At 41.8% G+C, this 26,422-nt stretch overlaps 1 protein-coding gene across 6 annotated transcripts in view; it reads right to left on the bottom strand.

Annotated features, from left to right (window-relative positions):
- chd9 (chromodomain helicase DNA binding protein 9) overlaps positions 1 to 26,422 on the bottom strand; it is a 78,594-nt gene that overhangs the window by 24,725 nt on the left and 27,447 nt on the right. For 5 of the 6 annotated variants that reach the window (XM_033625688.2, XM_033625712.2, XM_033625719.2 and 2 more), the window contains 10 exons: positions 23,221 to 23,627; positions 8,125 to 8,230; positions 6,096 to 6,242; positions 5,130 to 5,198; positions 4,841 to 4,896; positions 4,168 to 4,285; positions 3,733 to 3,819; positions 3,325 to 3,462; positions 2,259 to 2,380; positions 625 to 868 (listed from right to left, as the gene is read on the bottom strand). In XM_033625688.2, the coding sequence (XP_033481579.2) occupies positions 625 to 868; positions 2,259 to 2,380; positions 3,325 to 3,462; positions 3,733 to 3,819; positions 4,168 to 4,285; positions 4,841 to 4,896; positions 5,130 to 5,198; positions 6,096 to 6,242; positions 8,125 to 8,230; positions 23,221 to 23,627 (1,494 nt within the window). Of the gene's footprint in view, positions 1 to 624; positions 869 to 2,258; positions 2,381 to 3,324; positions 3,463 to 3,732; positions 3,820 to 4,167; positions 4,286 to 4,840; positions 4,897 to 5,129; positions 5,199 to 6,095; positions 6,243 to 8,124; positions 8,231 to 23,220; positions 23,628 to 25,934; positions 26,122 to 26,422 lie in introns of those variants that run through there. The other variant, XM_033625737.2, reaches the window with a different exon arrangement.

The following is a 26,422-nucleotide window of genomic DNA, read 5'->3' as shown; positions in this document are numbered from 1 at the left end:
CAGACGACAGGAGGAAGGAAAGCAGTGTTCTTCCTTAAAACATACAACAGCAATAGCTGTACTGCTAACAACTGCATCTGTAAACATGAAATCAATATCAAGTATAAAATCAAGCTGCATCTAACAAGACATTATTAATGCATTATGAAGAGTGCACTCTCTAGGGGGCACTAGCAGGGTTTTAGGCTTCAATCTTGGGACTCTTAAATCTTTGTGCACTTACTTGATACTAATATATTAAGCTCTTAATGGTGAAGACAGTATGGTAGAAGGTCACATGCTACAGAGAGGCATGTGTCTGAAGCCTCAAAATTAAACCTTGCAAATAAAAAAGATTTTTATTGCTGTTTAACTTTTTTCCCTAAGAGAGGAACATACTGAGGTTGGTATGTAATGTACTATATGTGCTGCACTACCCCTGTGTAATATGTTGACAGTCTTGTGCTGATTTTGTTGTGGGACTACAATGTTTGTATTTATGCTGCCAACTCATTTTATTTGATCTTTTTTTCTATCTTTTATTTATGCTTATGTAATAAGAGTATTTGTGCTCAGTGAACCAACACCCCGCTCAAAAAAAAGGGCTGTAAAAATAAAAAGGCAAAAAGGTCTCTGGTCCTTTACCTGCGTGTCCCTGAAATACATCTCATACTGTTGGAGCATCTGCCTGCTGACCATGCTTCCATGGTAGACGATGACGTTGAGGTGGGTCCAAGTACGGAACTCGCGCTCCCAGTTGGCGATGGTGGAGAGCGGAGCGATGATGAGGAATGGCCCTTTAATGCCCACACGGTGGATCTCCTCTAGGAATGTGATGGACTGGATGGTCTTTCCCAGGCCCATCTCGTCTGCCAGGATGCAGTTTCGTCTGACAGGTGGAGATAACAAGGGTTAGGAGAGGAAAAAGTGGAGACGTAATTGGGGTAGAGTAAGAACAGCAGAGGAAAGTGAATGTGTAGTGTAGTGAAAGGTGATGAACTATTTACAAATCAATGACAACTGTGTGGAAAAAAGTGTAACTATGACATGCTGTGTCTCCATACCACCAGGAGAAAGTGTGTGTGTGTGTGTATTCACTGTGAGCATTTTGGTTTCATGTAACTCTTGTACTGATTCAGAGCAAACAAGAGAAATGTATTATGGGACAAAAAAGTTGTTTAAAGAAATACAACAAGAGGAAAGGAAGAAAAATGAAAAAGTCCCATGATACTAAAAGAATAAACAGCAAACAATGGAGGAGAAAACGACATCATCAGCAGTAATAACAGAGCAAAGAGATGAGATACAACATAATGGCAAATGCAACTGCCTCTGCTGCGTGGTGTACTCCAGCAAACCATTTATTCAGCTGTCCAGTGGGTGGGGGTATTATGTCTTGATGCTAATTGCAACGTGCAGATATTCCCACTGGCCTCTTAAGCAGCTCTCTACTTTTGATGAATCTCTCTGCGTAGGCATACACAAACTCCTGCATGCTCACACATAAAGCCAATTCCCAGGGTTAATGCAAGCACACTGACACTTTGTGCTCCAGATGTACTGTGCGCCGCTTCTTTTGTGATCGTGGGCGCAGAAAAGCAATTGTTGTTGCAGCAGTGTGCACCTTGACAGGAAATTTGACTCTCCTCGCAGGCCCAACCAAATCATGTGAATACAGCCAAATCACAGCGTGGTCCACACACACACACAGACACACACCAGGAAAAGTGATTCATTATTCATTATCTGCGGCTCCAACGCACCCAGAGGAATCCTCTTGAAATACATGATGCCTATGTAAAATCTCTGAATCAATAAATATACTGTAGTACTCTATCGGCATGGGATTACTGGAGGTTTACAGTATGTTAAGAGATGCCATTTTGCTTGAGGTGTGAGATATATGCTAAATCTACTATCTGTCTTTCCATTTGAGAAGTGCACTGAAGCTACTGAACCTATGCAAAGTGGCAGCATGTCCCTGTGCCAGGGCATTTGCTTGAAAGGCATAACAATCTACGACATTCTCATTACAATGTTACCTCCATTATTTGCCCTCATTTTATTATACTGCTGTATCACATTGATTCTAGCTGTACTTTTGATTACACCTGGATATAAATTTATTATATAGCTTCAATAAAAGTTCAGTCTTGTTATGTTAAATCACGAAGGGTAACAGTTATAGACTAACAAATGATACCCTATAGGGGGCGGGGGTTCAGTTTGTACAGGCTGTGGGTGTGTGCACGTACACATATACACTATTTAAAACTGACCTGTTGTACCAGTTGAAGAGGAGCCAGTTGACCCCCTCTAGCTGGTAGTCCCTGAGGCTGTTACCATTCCTGTATTCCCTCGACTGCTCCTTCTTCTTCCACAGATTGGCCGGGGGCCGCTCCTAAGTGACAAATTTTATATGGAGTGTTAAAACGAGTGTTTCGAAATGAACTCTGTCTTTACATTTCATACACGATGATGGCAATAATAAAAGAGACTATTTTAGGAAAAGTGAAGAAAGCCAGTGAGTGCTGATGTTTTTTAAGACAAGGCAAGTAGGGAAATACAGGAAACGGTGGCGTGATGGTGTTTGCATTCTCACTATTCATCTCAAACTTGAGCCACCCTGCTCATACTGCAGGTGCACGGCTGCAAGCATTAAATGCATTTATATCAATGCTCCACATTTAAAACAACAGGTTTGCAGAGTGTGAACCTTCCCGTTGGACGGGAAGGTGACTGTGGCAAGAGGAGAAACAATCTCAGTGGGTGTGATTATCCTGGGCAATACAAAAAACATGATGAATCTGCGTGTTGTACAGTTATAATATACTATACATACAACCATGTTTTTTGCTCCATGTAGCAGAAGCTATAGGTAGCAGTTGAAAACATGATCTTCTTTCAGCCCTTTGTTTTTTTTCTTCCTCTTCAAGTTTTATCTCTAATCTTACCGAGGAAATATCTCGTGATGAAAACAAAGTCATGTTTTTACTTTTACAGCAGACACATCATTCAGTGCTCTTGAAGTGAGTGGCAGCAGGTGTTTCTGAGTCTCCTCAGTTTGTTCCCTCTTCAGTGTGGTCTTTTGGCTAATGATGCCTATTAATTTCACCATGTAGTATGTTGGGTGGTGGTTGGTGCAGTGTAAACACATTTTCAAAGATTCCACTACAACAAATCATTATAAGAAAAGAAGCATTTTTCCTTCGCAAGGAACTCCCTTATTAGCACTTTCAAATGCCAGCAACAGAATAAAACAAACACAGTGCATATACATTATGAAGGCAAAAGAGGAAAATGCAACAAAGTGATAAGTGAGGAACGTCGTCGGGCATGGCTTACCGCTCTGCGCGAGTCTGGCTTCACTGCCTGCAGCTGCTCAAACTCTTCAATCTTGCTCTGATCTACGTCGTCCTTTAGCTCCCAGGTGCTGTCCTCGTAAGGCAAAGAGCACCACTTCACCAGGTAATACACCACCTCCTGCACCAGGCAGAGGAGAATTAGCGCTGCAAAAGACTCGAGCGAGGCCAAGCTCTGCTTTTATAATATTAACAAAGGCTGCGAGGAAGCCCGTCAGCATGGCCTTGGGCCCTTCTGAGATACAAAGACATCACTAGAGTGGAGAATATACTGAAAGGAGCAAGAACCACAAAAATACTGAAAAGGAGCAAACGCATGTTCAGGCACGTCGACACAAATAAATAAGCTACTGGCGGATATGATTAACAAATGAAAGAGAATTCACTTTACCTCTCCTGTGTCTTTGTCCTCACAATACGACACCTCCAGCACTCTGTCTACCTCTACATAGTCGGGGTTAAAGGGCTCCTCTTCCATCTGAGAGCGGCAGAAAGAAAGACATGAGGGAAAGAAAAGGAGAGAATAAGCCTGAATGCCCACTCACCATCTGGAATCTGAGACAAGTATCACTACTGTATCGACAGAGCGAGTAAAGAGATTCTAATTTATGCACACAGATGTGCCTGCCCACACGGACCAAACACAAAAAGTAAATTAAACATCCCCACACACAGCATTCATATGCATGTACGCTAACCAAAACGCACATGTCCTAAGAGACACCACGTTGTGAAAACACACACCTGCTCATAACAAATGCCCAAATATGGAGTGTGCACATAAAGACAATATGCTGCAGACAAAAACACAGCCACACAGCCTTACATCTGCAAAGAAGAGTGCCCTCTGTGCTTGTTTCATCTTGAAACGTTTGATCTTCTGCTGAATCCTCTTGTCCTTCTCCAGCTGCTGCTCTGTGGCCCACTCACAGTGTAGGTAGGAGCTGACACACAAACACAGACACACACACACACACACACACATTCGGACTGAGGTGAGAAACCCTGAAAAACACCTTCTAACAGCATCTGGGGCGACCGCTGAGGCCAGCAGGTGTGATCACAGAGTGCAGATTTGGTCACAGACATGACGTTCAGAAAGTCGCTGATCTCCTCTGTCATATTTGGTTTCATCAAATTTCTAATGTGACGTCAATTTTTCAATACTTTTCATCATTAGGCTGAAAACATAATGAATGCAATCTGGGTGAAGATTATCCGTCATGTGCAAAGAAATTATTTCTCTGGGAGGCTGTGGTAGTAAACCTATGGTTCACTAGGATTTTTAATATGCCGAGTTCAGAGAAGAGAAATTTAATCACTCTTTGGAAAATTTACATGGCAATACTGAAAGCTGTCCCAAGCATGCCTGAGATGCTTGTGTAATCACACAGCTCTAATTTAGCATCCTTTCACTTACTTAAACTGGGATGATTACAGGCATAATACACACAAATAATCACAAAATATAAACTGAATGACTGAATGAATACACTTACTAGTTTTTGTATTTTACAAAGAACTCCTCCCCTTCGACCACCACTCCTGGAGAGACCTGAAGAGATATTTAAAATGACATAATATGTAATTACACACGTTTAAGATGTTGATAACAGATAAATATCAAGTGAAACAATGTTGTGCTGACAACATTATTTGTGGTGATTAATAATTCAGATCTCAATATCCAGCAAAATGATTGCAATAGCAACTTCCAACCTAATTGTGTGGTAATTTATCTGTTACAATCACTTGAAAGCAGGAAAAGAAAATACAGTAAATCACTACCTCCTTCTTGACCATACGAGAAGACATGATTTTGTCAACAACAGCAGCATCCTCTTCACTGGGATTCTCCTGCAAATGCAGTGGACACGATACATTTAATATCAAGTGTTGCTGTATAGTCTCCCACAGCAGGAATTTGCATAAGCCTCAGGACACTTCCTAATACAAAAACCACACACCACAGTGTGTAATAATACAAAATGGAAATAAAAGCTGCACACACTGCATGCAACTGAGCTCTTCCTGAGGTTTCTCCTCTTCTTTTTGTCTGTTTCTTGCTCATCTGAAAAGAGGACCCATGTTTAGAGACCGTCATATGTTAAAGCCCTGGGGCATATTTGTGACTTTGTTTCACATGTCTATAACTGACTGAAGGAGAAAGAGTTTACCACTCTAGTACTGCCTCCACCTGTTCAGAGCAACTGGAAAAAGTGTGCCTGATTTAGACCACGGAAACCAGGGTGGAACTTTTGGGCAATATATTTGTGGGAAAACGGTTTCTGAGCAGAGCTGTCGTCACAATAATCCCATCCTAATTTCTCTGCCGTTGCATCTAAATTATTAAAAATAGGCTCTGAATATGTATCTGTCCTGTTTGTACAGGCATACTGCAGGGGTCCTGGTTTGTACATCACAATGTCTCGGTGAAGAGAACAGGCTGTGCTGCACTTCACCGTGCGTGCCGTACTGTTGTTCTTCTACAAAATGTGCTTTTGTTTTGCAGTATATAAATAAGTTCTTTCCAAAAATATTCTTCTGTATCATTTCCACAGAAAAAAAACAATCATTTGCATGCATTCTTGTTTGTAATCCAACAAACACTTAAAATAACTAAGATTCATGAGCAATGAAAATCACTTTACTCTACTGTGCGCTCTGCTGCGATATTTTTCATGTCCTCTAAAAAATGAATGAATTTAAACTCTATTTTTTCGCTACTAGCAAGTTATAGGCAGAAGTACTTACTACAAAGAGCTGAACAGCGGGCTGCTTGGATGCTGCAGTGTTGGTTTTCTTGGCTTTGACAATAACCTTGACCTCATCATCCGACAACCTGGCCTCCAGCTCCTCAGCGTATTTCTTTCTCTTCACCTGGCGATTAGATCGCCTCTTCTGGAAAAGAAAGACGAGGTGAAAGTAGAACGATATCCAACTGCTCTGGATGCCTTCATACATCAATTTTACCACTGAAAAACCAAAACTAGTTTATTCTCCAGTGTGCTTGTTAACTAGCACCATCTTACTGTGCATCAGAAAAAGCATCAATGTCACAATTTAATGCATGTGAATCACTGACGTTACCAGAGTTATACTGACTGTACCTCAAATTGATTTATCACTGATTAATTATCAAGGCTCAATCACACCAACCTATATTGAAAAGGGTAATAATATGGGTTATCCATCTGCCAAAATGTCATGAAAAACATAACCCATAAATGACCTTGTGAAATTTCAACAAACCAAGGAAGAAATTCAGAAAAAATATTATGACTTAAAGTCAGAAACCCCCACACAAAACAAGAGTGCTCCAAAATTCAGCTCTTTCTATTCCTTCCTGTCAAGCCTTTATAATTATCATATGCGTGGGCTGCTGTATCCTGCATCAATACACGAGCCCCTCCTAATGATAATATGTAGTTAATTAGGAATAAATGCCACTGAGCCAAAGTTAATTAGGTGTGGAGTATAATATCCCCGTGGAGATATACCCTCACATCCCCAAAGCCAAGCTGACCAGAAGCTGGAAAGTCAAACCTGCCACATGCCACCACAATGGGGCTGAACCCCTGGGGTGGCCATGCTTCTTTTCTAGCTGTCAGCCATGCTACTTTGACTCCTTCCACAGGATCATCCTAAATGAGTCATCAACAGACTGTTTTAATTAAGGCCAGGGGCGCCATTTAACGAGCGTAATTATATCAAAGGCAATAGTCCGGATAGGAGGCAAAAAGGAGAGAAAGGGAGAGGGGTGGTGGGGCGAAGGAGGAGACAAAGTCACTTGTCATCCTCACTCATTCAGACATGCCACTCTTAACATAGCAGATATCTGTCATGACTTAGCAGTGAGCAAAGCAGCACAGGACTGTGCTAGAACAAAAGATAAGTGTCACCTGCTTCAATTGTCATCGTTAATCAGATCACACAGAAAACAGCCAGTGTACATCTTAGAGAATTTCATTAGGGAGTACTGGATACCCTCCCCCTGGTATTTTTTTTTTAATAATCTCAACCTCAGGTGAGCAATCACTAATTTTCCACAGCAGTACCTTCTCTTAAGTGGAAAATAAGATCACCACTCTGGATTTGAAATAGAAAGTATGTGATAATTTAATTTAGCTAAGTGTTACGTTATCAAACAAACAAAATATCCCTGGAGGATTTCAACATCACTGGTTGTTTGCGGCGACATTTCCCTTCAGATGAATAGCTGTTAAATTTAGGTGTGTGCATGCAAACATGAAGGTGCTATTGTTGGTGCTTTGACCTAGATAATGCTGTGTTGATGACGCCTCTGTCATATATCCATTATCACCACAGATAAGGACGTGTACTGGAGATAGCCACCCAGTGCGTGACCCCCACGTGAACCACAGTGTCAATCCTCCCGGGCTCAAATGAAAACTGTGAAGCCTTCCTCCAGGCTCAGCAGCAGTGTCAACAGTCAGACTGAAGACACCACTTCACTCAATACGCTGCATCAGAATCGCAACAGAAGAGAATCCAGATTGTTTTCTTTTAGCAGAGGTGTGACTGTAATGGCATCAACACCTCATCTAAATAAGGTAGGAAGTTAAAAAAACAAAAGAAGGCAAATTCCCACTGAAAACCCAAGTGTTATCTTACAGTTTAGGATTAGTGTTTTAATATGATAAAGTGGGATGAAAATACACTCCGAGTATTCCCAAGCATTACAGCCCCAGTTACAATAATAGTGACTTGTACTGTAGGTTTATATGTCAGTTTGCGAGTGTGTGTATGCGCTGGATCTTACAGAGTCGTCATCTTTAGAACTGTGTCGAGGGGGAGGGTCATCATCCGACTCCTCTGAAGACTCCGGCTTTCGCTTTTTCTTCTTCCCAATCTTGATGACAATTTTCCTGTGAGAGGAAAGAGCACACTGTGAATACATGAGATGAAGGCCAGAGTAACTGCTCTAATTAAGTATCGTAATGTGCACTGCATTGTTGTTAACAGGAGTATTTTGTCCATGCAGTTGATCACCAACTATGAGCTGTTTCTTTAAGGCATTTGTCAACACAGTCTTTGGGCATTTGACTGGTATAAAAATGAATTCTCAAGTATAATCAGAATCAAAGTAAATTCAACCCCAAATGACGTCAGTATTCATATCAGTTCTAAAATAAATCAAACAACAATAAAAATATCTTCAATCCAGTTAACTCAAGCATGTGTTATGAAGGCCTACATAATTCTATTACAGCATGGCATTTACTGTGTCAGTGTCACGGGAGAATTACACTGTTCATTTCTTTCAGCTCATTGTGGCCAGTAAGAACAGGAGGAACTACAGCAGCCAGTAACCTCATTGATGTACATATGGGCATGTGACTATTGCTTTGAGATGGACTTGAAAAATGTGAACCTATCCTTTAAGGAACAAGAGATATGAAAGAGACAACAAATATTTCAAAGGTGAAGTGTATAAGAATTAGGGGGATCTGGTTGCATCTAGTGATGAACTGCAGACTGCAACCAGCTAAACCTTCTCCCACCTAAGATTCCTTCAGTGTTCATTGTTTGGGAGGATTTTATCAGGAGCCGACTTATCTGCAGAGGTCTCTTCCTCTCCAAAACAAACGGACCAGCAGATGTAAACAGCTAGAAACACTGAATAAAGCCATTCCACATTACAAATCAGTGAAACTCTGGTGCTGCTTGTTGCCTGGGGCTTGTTTGCATGCAAAAAAGTGAACGGCCCCTATATGTGGCCATTTTGGTTTGGCCGTTCTGGGCTACCGTAGAAACATGGCAGCTCATTCTAAGGTGAGGAGAACACAACAATTCATTATTTCAGGTCACTATACACTAAATAAAAGATCCATCCTATATTTTATTCCATTTCTGTCAATATGTCCCCCTAAATCCCTCACACTGCTCCTTTAAATGTACTCTTTCAATGCAAATACTACTATTGTATTTCACAGTAAAAAAGAAATGTCAGAATAAACACGTGAAGTTGAGTTTAAGACAGTTATAGGGATACTTCACCCCCAAAATGATCATTTGTTTATCAGTTACTCACCCCCATGTTACCTTCAATTTGTGAAGAAAATTTATACCTCCACGGTCAATGAAGATTTAAAAATCTGAGATCATTTTTGATGAACTGAAATAAATAGGAGCCATGTTTAACAACAGCAAGACTATATCAAAACATCAGTTTGCAAACTCGTACACTATTCGTGCAGTATAATCCAATCTCACCTCACAGCTCATTTATTGGTGAGGAGCTCTGCTGTCACTCGCTCACACCTGTCACCTCCTGCCCAATGAACACGCTGGTAGGCAGGATTTCAATGGAATGTACGAGCAGAGGTTAAATGCACGCACTTGCCCAGGCCGTGCATGACACTTTTTATGCTTACGTCTTAGAAAAAAGTGCATGTGTTTGGAAGTACTGAGCACACAACTGGATAAATGAGACTTGGATTATACTGCACAAATTCTGTGAGAGTTTGTAAATGTATGTTTTGATTCAGTTTTGCTGTTGTTCACGTCTTCCCCATTTACTTCAATTCATCAAGACCTTTTCTAAATTCCTGAATTTTTCACTCACCGTGGAGGCATGTAAGAAATACAATTTTTCACAAATTCTAGGTGACACAGGGAGAGTAATTGAAATACAAATGATAAATCTGGGGGGTTGAGGTGTTCCTTTAACTGCCTTTTAGTGAATGATAATGAACTGCTGGGGTGAGGGACTGTCTCGTGGATTATAAGACAAGGATGAGCCAGTGTCGTCACACAGACATTAAAAAGAGGCTTACACAGAGACCAAGGCAGAAAAATTAACAGCACGTCGTTGATCGTGCAGAGAAAAAAAAGGGTACAACTACACGTGCGTAGCCCCCTGCAGGTTTGCACCAGTGTGCAAGATGGAGTGAAACAGGAGTTCACAGATTAGCATCTGCTGCACTGCAGCACGTAAACAGTAAATGCATTTGCAGCAGTAGCCAATATTCTATGAATCTCTCTCTGTACAGCTGTCAGCACGTTATTTTTGACCCCATCATACATGCAATAACAGATTGGGGACCAGCTGAAGTATGGTGGGAAATGCTTATATATGTGTTAACATGCACACAGTGGGAGCTGCCTCAGTTTATAAAGACAGAATTCAGTGCTTTGCTGAAGCACCCACCTAGTCTGCGGATTCAAACAGACATCATTTGGCAATATTTTTCCCTTTAAGCTACCACTGCTAGTTGTGAGTGTTGAAGTTCTCACCAAGGCTTAATGTACAATTACCAAAACAGACTGGTGGGATGTGATGATATCTGGAGCCCAGATAGCAGCAGATTGCACAATGAATAGACGCATGCTTCCACTTTTCACCAGTGCTTCATCCTCTAACTCTCCTCTCTCTTTCACACACAGTCACATATTATTCCTGTGACCTTTCCCCATATATTTTCTCACCACATATGCACACACTTCCTATCTTGCGCCTCTCCGCATGTACTATCTCTTGGAAGCCACAGGCGCCAAATCTCTGGCTTGGCGTGATGTTAATGGGGGGGAAAAAAATAAAAAATAAACACACTGCTATCATACTGACATACGACAGCATCTTCATTCTCTCACTCTCCCAACACGTTTCCATACACACAACAAACCTGCAAAGCCTTCCCACAAAGACAAACATGCTCTGTGCTCCACACACACAAAATCAAAGGCCTACCCTGACAGACTGCTGCAGGAGCAGGTATGTCTCTAGTGAGAAGGATGTCCCTGTAGGGCTTGTTCACATGAGATTACATTAGAGATTCATAGAGTGTGAACAAAGATTCCTGTGCTTGCCAATATCTTCTCGTTAGCAAACATTCATTCTGTCAGACAGTCAGCTCTTCAGATACCAAGTGGCCCCACTTGACAGGAGGTCAGTCTGTAGAGCAACATGTAGGTCCTATTAGGGACAGCAAGCCAACCTGTTACCTGCTAACACAAGTCAACCATTTTAAAGAAAGACTGCATATTTTTCAAAATGATTCCATGTATAATGCAGGAGCAGCATGTCTAGAAGCCTCCTAATTTTGTTTCTTTAAGTGCTCCTTGTGGTAGCGTTCTGGCTTACTTCCATCATAATCTGACATACGCAGATGTCAACAGATGGTGACAAAGAGACGTCTGACTGAGATGCTCTTTCATTTTCTGTCTCTGTCGTATAAATCACTCTACAGTGTGGAGATGCAGCAAAGTAATAACCACAACACCACAACAAACAACCACTAAACTGTATTTTCTGAAATACAGTACAATGCCGTAAACAAAACAAACAGAGGATTTTTTTTCAGTCCAGCTTTTGTCCAACTTTAAGATCCGTTTACTGCTCAGTTGATTGTAGTGTTGACTGGCTTCCCATTCAGAAATGGAGACTGACAATTTCTTAGTCTTGGTTTAAGTGGTTTAAGTTTCCACATACCCTGACCCTAATCCATGTACTAAATGACATAGGTATATATTGTGGATGTAACAGGGACCCACTGAGAACAGACAGCTGAAAGACCTGTATATTGTTGTTGCTCCTCTACACGCTTCTCTTGTTAAAATACAAAAACAAATACACCGGTTCGTTGAATTCCCTTAAAACTGTTAGACACTTTCAGACACGTTAGGCTTGTCTAACTTACTTGACCAGTTACCACATCTGGTAAACAATGCAGATCCCATCAAAACAAGGCCTTACTAGGAACAAACAGAGCGAGATGATACAGACTAAGCGGTATTTTGTATCAAAGACACTCCAGGACCAACCAATGCTCAAACACACACGTTACATTACATAAATGGGTAAAGTAGAGAACAGCAGATTCTTCCAGCGGCACTGTGCTGATGAGATGTCCCTTCTTTCTAGCGTCCCTGCCCCCTCTGGATGATATTACATTTCACAAATCCTCTTGACAATGACACTTTATGGTTGCCATGCGACATGCCCTTGGAGTGTATTTAGCAATGTGGGCGGCAATGTTCATGGTGACGTCACTTCCTGTGAAAAACAACACCAGCACATGTCCATTGACACTATGAATTGTTGAGAAATGTGCCAAGTCAGAGTGACACCATGAAAAAAAAGGAAAAATAACCAGCTGTGACACCCAGAAGAATTGAAAAAAAATATTACAAAGCAGCTGAATGGGACAAAACACAATGTTCTCCCTCTACCAAATAAAAGCTGGCTGGGATACGGGCCTAGCAGAATACCAGTGTCACATCACCAGGCAGCAGCTCAGCAGCTAACAGCATATAACAGGGCTAAAGCATCTCTCTGATCCCCATATGGGAAAACCTGAACTGTGAAACGAGATACTTGAGGGCTGTGAAATCATCGATTGTGCCAGTGTAGGCAGAGTACATTGATGGTGAGGTGGCTCCTTGGTGCTGCCATATACTGTAATCATGGCATTTACAACAGCAGCATAGCAAAGAGCTTAACACGATGACAAGTATATATTGCACACACACATATACAGAAACACACAAAGCTTAAGCCACATCTTAGCGATGGTTACAGCCTGTTCCATCCTGCTGTGGCTGATATACAGGACCACCCAGGGGTTTATGAACACTAACGCACATACTCCCTTCCACTCGACAGCCTCCCCACAAGCTGAAATATATTAACTCAAATGACAGAAAGGACTTTGACATTAACCTCTTACTGAGAAAAAGAGGTCTGAAAGCAGTCACTTCTACTCTTCAGGGTCACAGTTGAGTCTTCCTGATGTGAAGAACTGACTATAGAGCTCTTGCACAAGGCAGTTTCAATGACATGGAAATTATTATCGGCCAATCTTGAGTTGTAAGAGAAGGATAGCTTAGTGCTGTCTTAGAATTATTTGAAGGTTAGAAGACTAACACCTCAACAAGCTCAGGAAAGGAAATGGAGAAATTGACAAAATAATCACACAGGTTTGCGTCACAATATTTTCTATATTGCAGAAGATTGTTGCCTATATGACAAACTGAAAAATGAAATCAGTGAAGCTTGTGTCTAATTTCCAGAAGTCCATTTCTTACTTGAGAAGTTTACTTGCAGAAATGTGTCTCTCTTATAGTCCTTCCCTCTGCAAGAGTAGTAGTAAACCTGTCCTAAACCATGTAGTTAAGACCGAACTTCTGGTCAACGAAATGAACACATAAAACGTGCCTCTCAAACTGTCTAACTGTAACCGTCAGAGTCAATATAAAAACCATGCTGACGTATTTACAGCATAGCCCCGAGGCTGATGCCGGACTAACTGCAACACGTTCAACGCCTCGAATGTTTTAATATACTTTGACAAAGAAATACACATGTGGAAAGTTTAACGTTACTCAACATTTCACTTCACACAGTACCAAGTGCAATCTGCCCTGCACAAGCTATATTCATCTCGGAGCAGTCTTCTCAAAAGGCTGGATAGTTTATGCAAGCCTGTTTTAAGGCACATTAATGCCAAAGCATTTGGCAGAGAGCTTTGCAACAACTGCCATGTACTTTTTGTTGAATAAAAAGAATACAAAAAGATTACAATTGTAACCATACAAGCATTTTCCTTCAGAGGAAGCAACGCAGAGACAGTGTTAGAATAAAAACATGGCATATGGGTCATTTGGAAACATTTAAAAAGGTATAAAATATAAAGTTAAGTTAGCTGGATTATCATTGCATATTATTTTGATGATCAATCTCTACATCCATCCATGTTAGTCTTTTGTTATAATTACTTTTTTTTCTGACTTAAGGAAGCAATGAAATGATTGCTTTTTCATAATTAAAACAGTAAATGACACAATGAGATTGGAGTGCTGACAGCACTTAGGTATGAGTGGGAAGCTGTGCTTGATTTATTTAATCTTTTTGATACCAGGAATGAAAAGCATTTAATTCTGAAACCCATTTGTATGTTCATTTTATGTTGAATGTTTTCAGTTTATTCCTCAGCAAAATTGTTCAGATGCAGATGCAAATTAATATTTAACTGTATTAATAATATTTTTGATGAAACAGATACCACAATAAATATCATATTTCAGTTCTCACTGCTCCTGGGAAGCCTCTCTCCTCTAATTTCATATCTGCAAACTCTTCTGTACCACCGTGGTTGCCTTTGAATCCACCCACTCCTCCAAGCTCATGTTGACTAATGGAAACCGAGTGTAACAAGTTGACAATTCTGTCTGAGTATCAGGCAACCGCCTTGTTTCATATTCGTAAATTTAGATGCATTACCACCTGGATGGTGCTGGCTGCCCTTAATGTTTGTTACTGATGGAGAGCAAAGTGATTTATTTGCAGCCCCACCAGGATTGAAAGAGGCCATCCTCCAGACATAATCTTGCATCTCTAATTAGACTACAGCTGCCCCTGATCTGACATTACAGAGTGATCCCCGATGATAGGCTACCACTATCTTTTTACTGAGAGTGATAGGCTAGTTGCTGTTGGAGGCTAGCTTGGCTCCCATTCTCCTATTGTGCCAAATAACCTCCATCCCTTGTCCCCCCAGTGTTGTCCTGCCCTACTTGGCATGCCGCCACTGGGAGCGAATGTGTGAGGGTTTGATTTTAATAGAATCGAGATATGATAATGCTTTACAGGCCAAGACTGCAATGTGGTGCTTCAGCATTTCAGAGACCTTCATCGCCTTTAAGTGCGTCTACCTCTGATTATGTGTGACAGAGTATCCTTCGAAACAACAACAAAAAAAAAAATAAGTGTGGCATGTGTGCGTGTCTGTGTCTCATCCTGAGGGGCTTATTGAGACAGTAGTGCTGGTCCTTCTCAGGAAATCCCCCCTTCTTATGAATGGAAGGCTATAATCTCAGTGCCACACTGCACACAACTGGAAACAGTAGTAACAGCACCATCAAGCCCCCTCTCAAAGACAAATACTGTATCAGCACAGTGCACATGGCCACACAGGGGATTTCTGCTTTATTCAGCAAACATTTTAAAAATGGGCAATGCTCACACACTCACGAGAACGTGTACATTTGCATGACTTTCAACTCAAAGACAAGCAACACGGACCCACAAACATGTTTATATCACACACAAGCACACATGTGAGCATGCACACATACGCACCCTGCAAGGGATTAACTAGGGAAACACTCAATTAAAAAAACAGCTTTAGCTCTTCCTTATGAAAAAGTGGGGGGAAAGAGATTAGACGGCTAGCAGGCAAGCCCTGAAATATGAACAGCTATACGCTGCTGCATATACGCTAGACTTAAACCTCCATTTTCTATCATGTAATTGATCTCACGAGCACCATTTTGTTTGATATTTTCCTGCTACCCTGCTCCTTTGTAGTATCAGCATATTTAGAACATGCCTGCTCACAGGAAGCATTGGATGCACGGCTGCGAGCATGCTGAACGAACCAAATTTATATTAGGGGAAAAAAAATGTAAAGGAGGAGGGGGGAGGGAGAAACAAAAAAGGGAATGAGCGGCACAGTGCTTTCATCTGATGATTATATGAGCTTATTTTTCAGCAGGTAGGCTGCCTAGAAAAGCAAATTCCAGCACGCAGAGAGCTGTGATCAGTCAAGCCTGGCCTGCTAAATAACCCTTGCCTCACCCAGGGGTAGATTTTGTTGGTAAATATTTTGATACACAATATGCACCTATAGAGCAAGTTTCAGGCACAACTTAAAGTGCCTTTGTTTCATTTGTTAAAACCTACAATTGACAGCAATGTCTCTACTGAAAACTGATTTCTCCTTGCAGTATATGTGTTAGATTTTGCCATTTAAAACAGGGGTACAGGCCCTGTGGTCACACTCACACATGGCAGAGGTGACATTTCTAATATCACCTTTCTACCAAAGACAGATCTTCAACATGATAAATTTCAGTCTCTCTTTCGATGAAAAGAGGCCATTTAATTTAAAATGGGATAGCCAAATTAGACATGGAAAACAAAACCCTTTTTCCCTGAGATGAAATAGAACAGAGGAACTATTAAAGCAGCTCTTTGTGATATTCAGAGCATATGAGTTGTCTGGACATGGTTCTCAACAAGGAGGTGGCTGTGCCAGGAGCCAGCAGCTAAAGGTGCTAACTCCTTAAACCAGTGGTTCCCAACTGGTGGGTCACAGTCCAAAAGTAGTTTGCGGGTCCATTTTGAATGGAACTGTGTGGACCTTGAACTAATTTGGACCTCGTGGCTGGACCAGTTGGGAACCACTGTCATAAACAGCACTAAATAGCGGCAACAGTGCTGACAGAGCCAACGGTGTAAACCAGGGGGACCCAGAGGGCAGGCACTACACTACTGTGACAACGCTGTTTTGATATAAGGTGTAACCACCGGATAAGCACAATGCAAAGTGGTGGGGAAGAGCTAGACAGTGGGATACACAGCTGTACCAGCTTACAATAACAAACCACAGAGAAACTCAAATACATCACTCAACTGTATCTTTACATAAAATAGTGGTTTGCTGTCACATTAATGCTCTGAATGTCACATACAGGACCTTTAATGCCATTAGTATCACCTGCTCGTTTCCGACTATGTCAAATCAAAATGTCTGACTATGCTAATTATCTTTGTTATGCATAATGGTGTGTGTGTATAAACTAACAGGAGCCACTTTTCAAATAAACACTGCAAATCAGTGAAAGTTGCAGGAGAGACAGCTGCATCATTTTTCAGCAGATGATATTGAATGATTCCCCAGGGTTATTTCCCCTTCCGGCAGCAACGCGCAGACGCTTCCATATTGATATGTTTTGATTTGTGTGAAGGCTTTAGGATCTTACAGTCTATGTTTAAGCTTTGATAAAGGTTCAGCACAGATGAAAGTCAACTTAATGATAAAGAATGTTATCAGCTAAAACTCACATTTAAAGCAGTTTCTACAATTCCACAGTGGCCCACTTTAATGTACCACGTTTAGTAAAGCATCAGTTGGGTTTTCCTCAAACACCCCCAGATCAGGAGCCCTACTTGATATTAAAGCGATTTAATAGCCAAGAAAAAGATCACTGACAAATACACAACATCTTTTCTTGGATATGTGTCATGTTGCTAGTCCACCTGCCACAGCGGCTGGTGCATTCATATTTTAATCAGCTGCTTTCATTTATGTTTCTCATCAGGCGAGACAGATTTTCCATATGATGATATGACCCCTAACTTGCTTGCCAAGCGGCAGGTATAGAGTAAACTAGCAAAGTAATCCAGAAAGGACTTACTAGCAGTTAAATGGAATTGATGATTCTAAGTGGAAACCCAGGCATGGTGGTCTCAAAGAAACAGACCCTTAAGTGCACAAACAATTAGGGTAATAGTCTTATCTCAGGCCCCTTTCCCTGCATAAAGAAGACTCTGATGCAGTGGAAGAGTGAGCATACACTGAACACAGACTACACACACAACCTGAAGCTTCCTGAACACAAGCCTGCACACACCCTCAGCAGAGCAGAGGCTGAAGTAATGACTTTAGCGAAAGGTTAGTACCTCTGCAGCCGAGATAGATTAATATTTTATGGGGAGATCCTGAGTGGTGCATGCATACGATCAGGACTCTCCTTCGGCACGAAGCTCTCTTCGGAGCGTCTTGCCGTTGTGTATGCAGGCTGTCTCCATCACCCTACATTACTAACAGAAACACTATATCCCACTTAGCTGTATAGATACACATCCTGACAACATCTAGGCAGACGAGCAAACACACCAGGTCTCGATGTATTTGGTGTTTCAAGCCGAATGCAGTCAGGTGCAAGCCAACCCCAAATGAGTATGTGCACTGCCAGTAATCCATCACTGACTTTGTCCTCACCCCCAGACGTCAGTACTTAGGTTTTTGATGAGAAGGCCTTGACAGGTGTAGAAAAATGTGGATGTGCAGTCCAAGGTAGAGTTTGAAACATAAAACATGGCAGCACACTCACAGTGCAAAAACACTCAAACCTTTTTGGACATTATGTTTGAAAAACACAATTGTCTTTAGGGCTGCCCTTGAAAGACTCTAATCTCTAAGAGATTCTAATCATTGGTTGGAGGCCCCTCAGTTGACCGAGATTGCTTCAAGTCGAGGTTTGTTGAGGTTCATTTTGGTCCCCAAGTTTTGCTGTGGGATCGCTCTTGACTTTTGCGCTACCCTTTCGTACAGTCAGCTTCCGCTGTCACACTAAACGTCCAACTGAGCCTGTTCAAACTTTAAAATTTTATATGGAAAAAAAACACTGTCCTGTAATCATGTTAACAAATTCTCATGTTCCCTTTTGACCAGAGTGAGCTACTGTTGCTTGTTTCACCTGTTACAACTAAGGCAGTGTTATATTACAGCTTGTTTGTTCTGCTAGGCTAGCAAGCTTCCTCCTGTCTGTCTTGTGTCCACATGCAGTCACCACAAGAGGAACAATGCATGGTGTGCATGTCCCAAAGGCCCAATTTCACCTTCAGGAGTCATCTGCTTTATGCATATACTGTAGTTTTATTTAAACAGAAGCAATACATTTTACTGATGTTATAAATGGTACATCTGCCTACTTTGTTTCATCAAGTTTTTTTATAACTGATAAAAAAGTCAAAGCAACTGTTGAAAAAGAGGGAGTATAATGAGCTCATCTGGGTGTTCAGGCCAATACAGTAGTATTTATGTTTTAGTTCTCATGTTTACATTACAGCGCCGTGAGCATGTGAATGTTCATGCTCTAAGTTCTCATGATTCAAGGCCTAGACCTGCCTCGGTAAAACTGGATTGGCTGGATTTGTTACTGTCCTTTCAGGAACATGATATGAGTAGATTTATTATCTTAATCTTTTTCTTTCTAATAAAAGAGAAATGGCATTCCACTCCTGTAAGTATATTTCCAAAGTCAAAGTTGTGTTGGTTATCAAGGCCTCAAGCTTCATAAACTCCATTACAAATCGTCTGTTTTGCCTTTAATGTGCCGTTTCTAATAAGATAAAAGTAAAAGCTTTACTAGCATTAGGATTTTCCTAGCTATGAATCTTCACACCTCGGATGAAATGTTCACACACTCCCACAAGCCTCTTCTCATATACAGACAGAGTTATACGTTACTGCCACATTTGCAAAAAAGAGGGCCTTGTACATCTGAACTTCTTTTCTCAATTAAAACAAAGGGAGAGGGACACAAAGAAAGTGCTACAACTGTAAATGATTACTGCGGCCACATCTTAAAGGACTGTGAAACGATTCTGCATCACAGATCATGGAACCACTGAAGATTAGGTCACAGCGTCGCAGCTTTCAGATTTCATTAAGCAGGACAAACTACAGGGTCACATTCAGATGTGTCCTGAGTCCTTTTCTCTTTTTGATAGGACAACTGTGCAGAAGGGATGCAACCTTTGTACATGGGGCGCCTGCTCTACCAGGTGAGCTAGTGGGTGCCCATGTTGTCAAATCCTGACTGGTCTGAACGTCAGTTAAGATGATGTAAATGGTGATGGCTGATGGTGATGGTTTTCTGCAGGCTCCTTGCAATCTTGAAATATTACTTGCCATGGCAAAATTGGAGGAGGTAACTGAGCTTTAAAAGCCTTGTAAAGTGGCCTTAACCAATTTTACTACATGCAAGATTCTGAAATTATATTTTTTCAAGGCGTAGTATCAACTGTGAGCATATAAAACATCAACACAGTACAAAGAGCACTGAAAGTACAGCTTAAAAAATGTACTTTGTTACAAGTTCAAATGCATCCCAAAGTTACTGTGCTTGAAAGAGGTTTATAAAACGCAGCACAGTGGCATTAATACCAAACTCTACAGACAGAAAGCATTTGTCTGTGTTGAGAAACTTCACTTGAGTTGGTTTAGAAACTAAACAAATACAGGAACAAAGCTATCAAGAGAGTATAAAAGGTCATGGAATATTTAAAAGTTTCTGTAAGATTGTTAGGTTTCAAAATGGCTGGAATGCATGATGTAATGAATGCTATAAAAAGACTATTGAGACAATATTATGCTCCATAAGCAGACTACGTCGCATGCACCATAATCTCATTGCTTCTCATGCTTTTTTCTGCATGTAGGCCAAGTATGGCTACACTGAATAAAAAGGGGTTACACAGCTCGTTGCCCTGATCGTTATCCGAAACACTTTGAATGACAGACTGCAGACCAATTGTCAGCTGCCCTTCAAGACAAGCAAGTCTTGGATTGCATTTGATTAAATGCTGATGGTTTCATCAGCTGTGTCTCAACGACTACAAGGTGGTTAAGAAGGAAAAAGGATCTGGTTTTGCACTTACCAACCAAGGTAGAGTTTAGTTTCCTGTTCTCTAAAGTGTTCTGTCTCAAACTTAAATCACATGATCAAACTGAGCTCCATTCAATGACTAAAAGTGAGCATGTTCAATGATGCACACCAGATCAACAATACTGTATAAAAAAAAAAATTTTTTTCCTCTGATCTGCAGTGCTATTTATCAAACTAATGATTATGGAGATATCAGCCTTGGAGGTGTCTGCATTCTCTCAAATATAATGGAACTAGATGGCACTCAGCTTGTGGTGCTCAAGGCACCAGAAACTCAACAACAATGTCTCTTTCCAGAAATCATGACCCAGTTACTCAAGATAATCCACAGACCTTTTTGTGAGCTGTCTCATATAGGAACTATTTTCTTTCTACTACACCTGCCAATACTATTACTGCGCAGAGGGAAGTGTGCATCTACTGCTAGTTCACCTTGCAGCACCAAGCTAGCTTACGTTACAGCTCAGCCGTGGAGGACGCCATTAGCTGCACACTTCCGTCTGCGCCGTGATACTGTTTGTTAGTGTAGTTCAGTAGAAAGAAAACAATTCCTATATAAACTGCTCACAGCAAGGTCTGTGGATTATCTTGAATAATTGGGTCATCATTTCTGGAAAGAGACGATGCTGTTGGGTTCTTCAAATGCATTTTTTGGCACTTTGGGCACCACAAGCCGAGTGCCATCTAGTTCCACTATATTTGAGAAAACGCAGACATCTCTATGGCTGATATCTCCAACACTCTGCAACTCACACCACAACATTCTAGTTTGATAAACAGCACTACAGCCACATAGAAAGTGGCCTGAGTTACCGTCAGCATCACCAGGCATGTACATCCAACTAACGCTGGAAAGCCAGTGGGACTGTATCACTATGACTGATTCCTCCATCATCTCACTATGTTCCCAAACATCAGCACTGCCACAACTTTCTCATTATCACACACTCACACACACACCAAGTAAAATCCATTATCTGCAACAGCTTTTCTCCCCACGCCTAGCTCATCTAATTATTAATCAACACAGCTGCCAGCCAGATATTATTGTTGACCATTGTCAGTCACTCTCACGCTAAGTCTAAAAAAAAACACACGCCTTCTCAATCATGGCAGAAACTAATAACACTAGCAGCACACAATCTGACATTACCGAATCTAAACATCCCCCTTTTTTCCTTCAGCTCCCTGCCTCGGCCCTCACATCTGCACCAGCTGATATTTCAATAGCTTGTGTTGGGTGTGGCTTATAGCTACACACTGCTTATAGCAGTTAAACAGGGGGATGGGAGGCGGATCACAGTATCTATACATCAGCACTACTTGCATGATTATACTCGGCAGCACTGTCTCACATGTAAATGCAGCCTTTGTTTGCTCCTCCCATGTCTATGCTGATGACTGAGCCTGGTTTATTGTTATGGCGTGCTGTAAATTCTGTTGAACTTTGAGCTTCCATCTTGGCAACCACAGGCAGAAAATGTACGCTAGTAAAACAATGTACCAGCAAAATCCACCCGTACACAAGCAGGTTACATCAGTAAAACGGGCAGTAACAGTTCAGACAGCAGGTCTAAGTGATCAATCCAAACATAATGAAATGTATGCAGTGTTTAATAAGAGCATCCTCCTAACAATGTTATTTTAACTACCGAGTAATAGAGCTCTCAGCTTAAACACAATAGACTCAACTTGGACTCAAGATAGAACAGAGAACAGTAGGATTCAGATTTGACTTTACAGTGCTATCAATAGATCATGTGGAGAGCGATGACCTTGCCATTCAGCAGCTTGTCAGATATAAATGAACAGCAGCAGATTTGGACTCTTAAGATAAACAAACGTCATACCATCTTACATCTAAAAAAATGTCAACTGCCCTCCCCTTCAAGCTTATACGATCAGGTGTCGTTCTATTTGTTAGTTATCTTCACCTAAATCAGAGCATGTGGGTGCAGTGGTGTTAACATCACACATCTGCATATCTGGTTCTGCCAGTACACTGTAATATTTATCAGGTTAGGCACATTAACTAGAAAACTGAAGAAGTGAAGAGGATATGAGAGAATCATTATGTCCTTACAGAGGGGAAAATCTGCAGTGAAAACACAAAATTTCTTTTCAGTGATGACAAAATACTAGTGAAATTATGTTCATTATTTGATGATGAGAAAATAAATCAACCGCTTTGCTGCATTTCCCCACCATTTGCATTGATATAGATTTATATCAATGTCAAGTGAATACCTGGATTTTGTGTCCATTTGTGTCACTATAATTTTCATACTCTTCAATTTAAAAAAAAAAATGAATAAAAAATATTACCAGTACATTAGCTTGTTCTGAATAATTGTTTATCACAGCTCTATTTCTGGGTCAAATATGCATATATCTCTTTAAGTATGGTAGCACAGTGACAGGGTGTTTACCCACTGCAGTGGCATTTTCACTTGTTCATTTGGGCTCATTAAATGCTGCAGTGTTTATGCTCTGGATTTGTTAAAAGAAATTCAGCATAGCTTTGGGTAGAGTAGGACCTGATCAAAGCTCTACTTACAGGATTATTTTAACAAATGAAGGTGCATTTATCACAGTATTAACGGCTGGGACTACATACCCAATCTTGGCCTTCTGCTTGGGCTTGGAAGAGGGTACAATACAGGCCTTCCTGCAGTCCTTCTCCTTAGGCCGTGCTTTGCCGCTTCCTTTGTGCTCACGCTTACGGTGCTTGTACTGTGAAGAAGAGCTGGGGAAGCTCTCAGGGCTCATGACTCTGGGAATATTCTTCTCCCCACGCTGCCGGGCCTTTGCAATAGCCTCTGATATTATCCTATTGGCCTTCTCCTGCTTGTCCTGTGAGGTTGACTCCATCTGATGATGCGTCCTCCGTGGCGTCCTCTTCTCCGATGGGGAGCTGGATGAGGATGAGGACGATGAGGAAGAGGAGGAGGACGACGAGCTGCTCTTCAATGGGGGACTGAGGACCCGTACCTGGCTACTGGGACCATTAGCGTTCTTTCGAGGCTGAGGAAAGAGGGAGATAAATAAAAGAGTTTTTTAGAATTATGATCTCTTTAAGGCAAACACTGCAGACCTGATGTCATCTATCATAGATGACACAAACACAAACTCATGACGTTGACACCTGACCTTTGAAGCAGAGCAGAGTGACTACAGCTAATGTTGTACAAAGCAGATTCACTAACTAAAAAAGGGCACACAAGACAAAACTATCTGTGTGAACTCATTCTGAAGCAAATTATAGCTTCTGCAGCCAATCAGATGCTACATGCACAGGTACATTATGTTCAACAAACTATTCATTCTGCATGTCTCCATATATACAGGTACCAATTAAGTCAAGTCAAAGCAATTTTATTTATATAGCCCAATATCACAAATCTGACTCAAGGGGCTTTAAGCTCTGTAAGCCATTTTCTAGCCGGATTTGTATATTTCTGTATAAAAAGATTAGCAGAGTGTAAACATGTCTTCATGTTTTGTAACATACAACAAGTAATGATATTAGAATTAACAGCCATATAAAACAAGGTTGTTATTTACGGCTGATATGACCGTATGAGGCCATTATAGAGTCGTACAGCTCAGCTAACAGATGAGTAATACCACCAAACCTTTACAGAAAATGGTGCCAGCACACTGAGATGCCATTTCACTGTACAATGAGCAGAGCGTGAATGTGATAATCAAATATGAAACACAGGCTTAGAGGGAGAAAAAAAAAAAATACTATAAACCACTGCAACCCCTTTATGAAATTACAATATACTGTAACGCTGCGATGTGACTGCACACGTTCACTCATTTAGAAAATAATCTTCTGGAGGTGGTGTGAACCTCTCAGACAGCAGAGATTGTTGCTGTCCCCCATCTCAGGTGCTGGGGGTGGAAGGGGGACCTGTCTAGCTCTACATGATGCGCACTTTAATGCTCAGCCTCCTATTTCTATCAGCACACCTTCAGCATGAGAAAGGCCAGTGCTTCCCCCAAGAATTCTTCCAGATCAGGTGAAGGAGAGTCTGAAACTCTGAAACCATGTGACATGAAAACTCTCCGAGCCTGATACAAATGGAATTCTTTAAGGTGGAGTAAGCCCTTCAAAGGTGGGGTAAACACTGGCTCAATGTAGCAGGTTACAGTGAGCCTTTCAGACATAAATTATCCAGCCTGGCTGATACATGATAATACGTGAATAATAGATGGTGTGACTGCGGTTATGCCTACACAAGCGCCTTGTGGTGGGCCTTGAGCCCAGCGGAGAGGGAACCCATAAATGGATGACCTAATCTAAAAATGTGTTGCGTTTGCCTACATGGCCCAGGCGCGGCCGGTTGCTTTTTTTTTTTTTTTTTTCCACACTGCTAGCTAAATAAAGAGAATTAGCTTGAACCTTGCCAACAAAGTGGGGGGAGGGAGTTGAATAACTAGCGATTCATTTGGAAGGAAGGGGGAAAAACACACACGCACACACACACGTACACACAAGAGCTGCATTATGATTTTCACGTGTGCAACGCTGCTGAGGCTATTAGGAAGAAATTTACTGGATCATGCTGGAATGTTCTCATTCAAGTTAATGGTAAAAAAAAGAGAGGGGGGAGGGGTTGAAAGTAACGCTTAAGAGCGGAAGAACATGAGGGCACATGAAAGAAGCAGCAAAAATATGAAAACAGGCTTCTATCAGAGAGACGGAGAGAGAGAGAGGGAGAGAAAAGATAAAATGCACCAAAACTGGGAGCACTGCAGCTGTGTAATACATCTATAAATAACTGAAATTACAGCCTGCCAGCACTGCAGTGATTTCAATCTCTCTAGCAGCACGTAGTCCCATGAAAACGGTGGGGACCATTACAGCCCATGAAAAGGTAGAGTAAGCTCCATTTGGGCCGGCCAGCTCTCCCTCGCTCTCACCCCCTCATTTCCACATGTAGTGAGCACTCTGGTGACTGACAGGTTCAACTCATGGAGGACACACACACACATACACAAACACACGCACACACACACATCATACACTGTACATAATCTACAGCACAGAGGGCAGCTTGGCGAGAGGGTGGGAAAGAGATGTATGGAATGAACAGCCAGTGGGGGTGGGGAAAGGAAAACACTGTAAATCCAGTGTGCCTTGATAAGGTCTAGCACAGCAAAGCAAATGAGTATGAAGGGGAGGAAAATAAAGCAGCAATGAGTTCAAGATGGCGGCAGTGCAGCATGAGCCAGTAGCAGAGGAGGTTGTTCAGTTCCTGCCGGCCCCTCCTCCTCCCCCTCGTCCCTCCTCCCTCCCAGCTCTCAGAGCAGCTCACTTACCCTTCCTCTTGGCCTCTTCACTGTAGACATGGTGGGTTTTTTTTCTTCCTCTTTCCTCCCCCTCTCCAACCGGCTAACAAAAGCCTTGCCCTTTCGCCGGGTTTTTTTTCTCTCTCCCTCCGTTGCTCGCTCACGCTTTCTCTTACAAACACACTCACTCTTTCCCTTTCAACAGTCGTTTTCTCTCACTCTTCCTTGAGCCGTGTGTCCCCCCCTCCCCTCCCTCTCTCCTCGTTTTGCCTCCCCTCCTCCTCCCCGGTCAGCTCTTCTCCTCAGGCAGTGCGAGAGCGCTGGAGCCGTTCGTCTCCTCCTCCCCCAGCGGGCAGGGCTCAAGAGGAGCGCATGGGAGCTCTCTCTCTCACTCTCCCTCACCCTCGTTTGTCTCTTCACAGGGTGATGAGGGAGCAGCGCTGTGGGCGGTAGAGGAGGTGCGTGGCAGTCCAGGAAGCTCTCATTCTGCTGCTGCGTGCTGCTTCGCTGTCGTCCGG

This window comes from Epinephelus lanceolatus, chromosome 2 (assembly GCF_041903045.1).
Source record: "Epinephelus lanceolatus isolate andai-2023 chromosome 2, ASM4190304v1, whole genome shotgun sequence".
Lineage (NCBI taxonomy): Eukaryota > Metazoa > Chordata > Actinopteri > Perciformes > Serranidae > Epinephelus > Epinephelus lanceolatus.
Note: the sequence above shows the minus strand (reverse complement) of the source record. Positions and strands in the feature narration are given on the sequence as shown.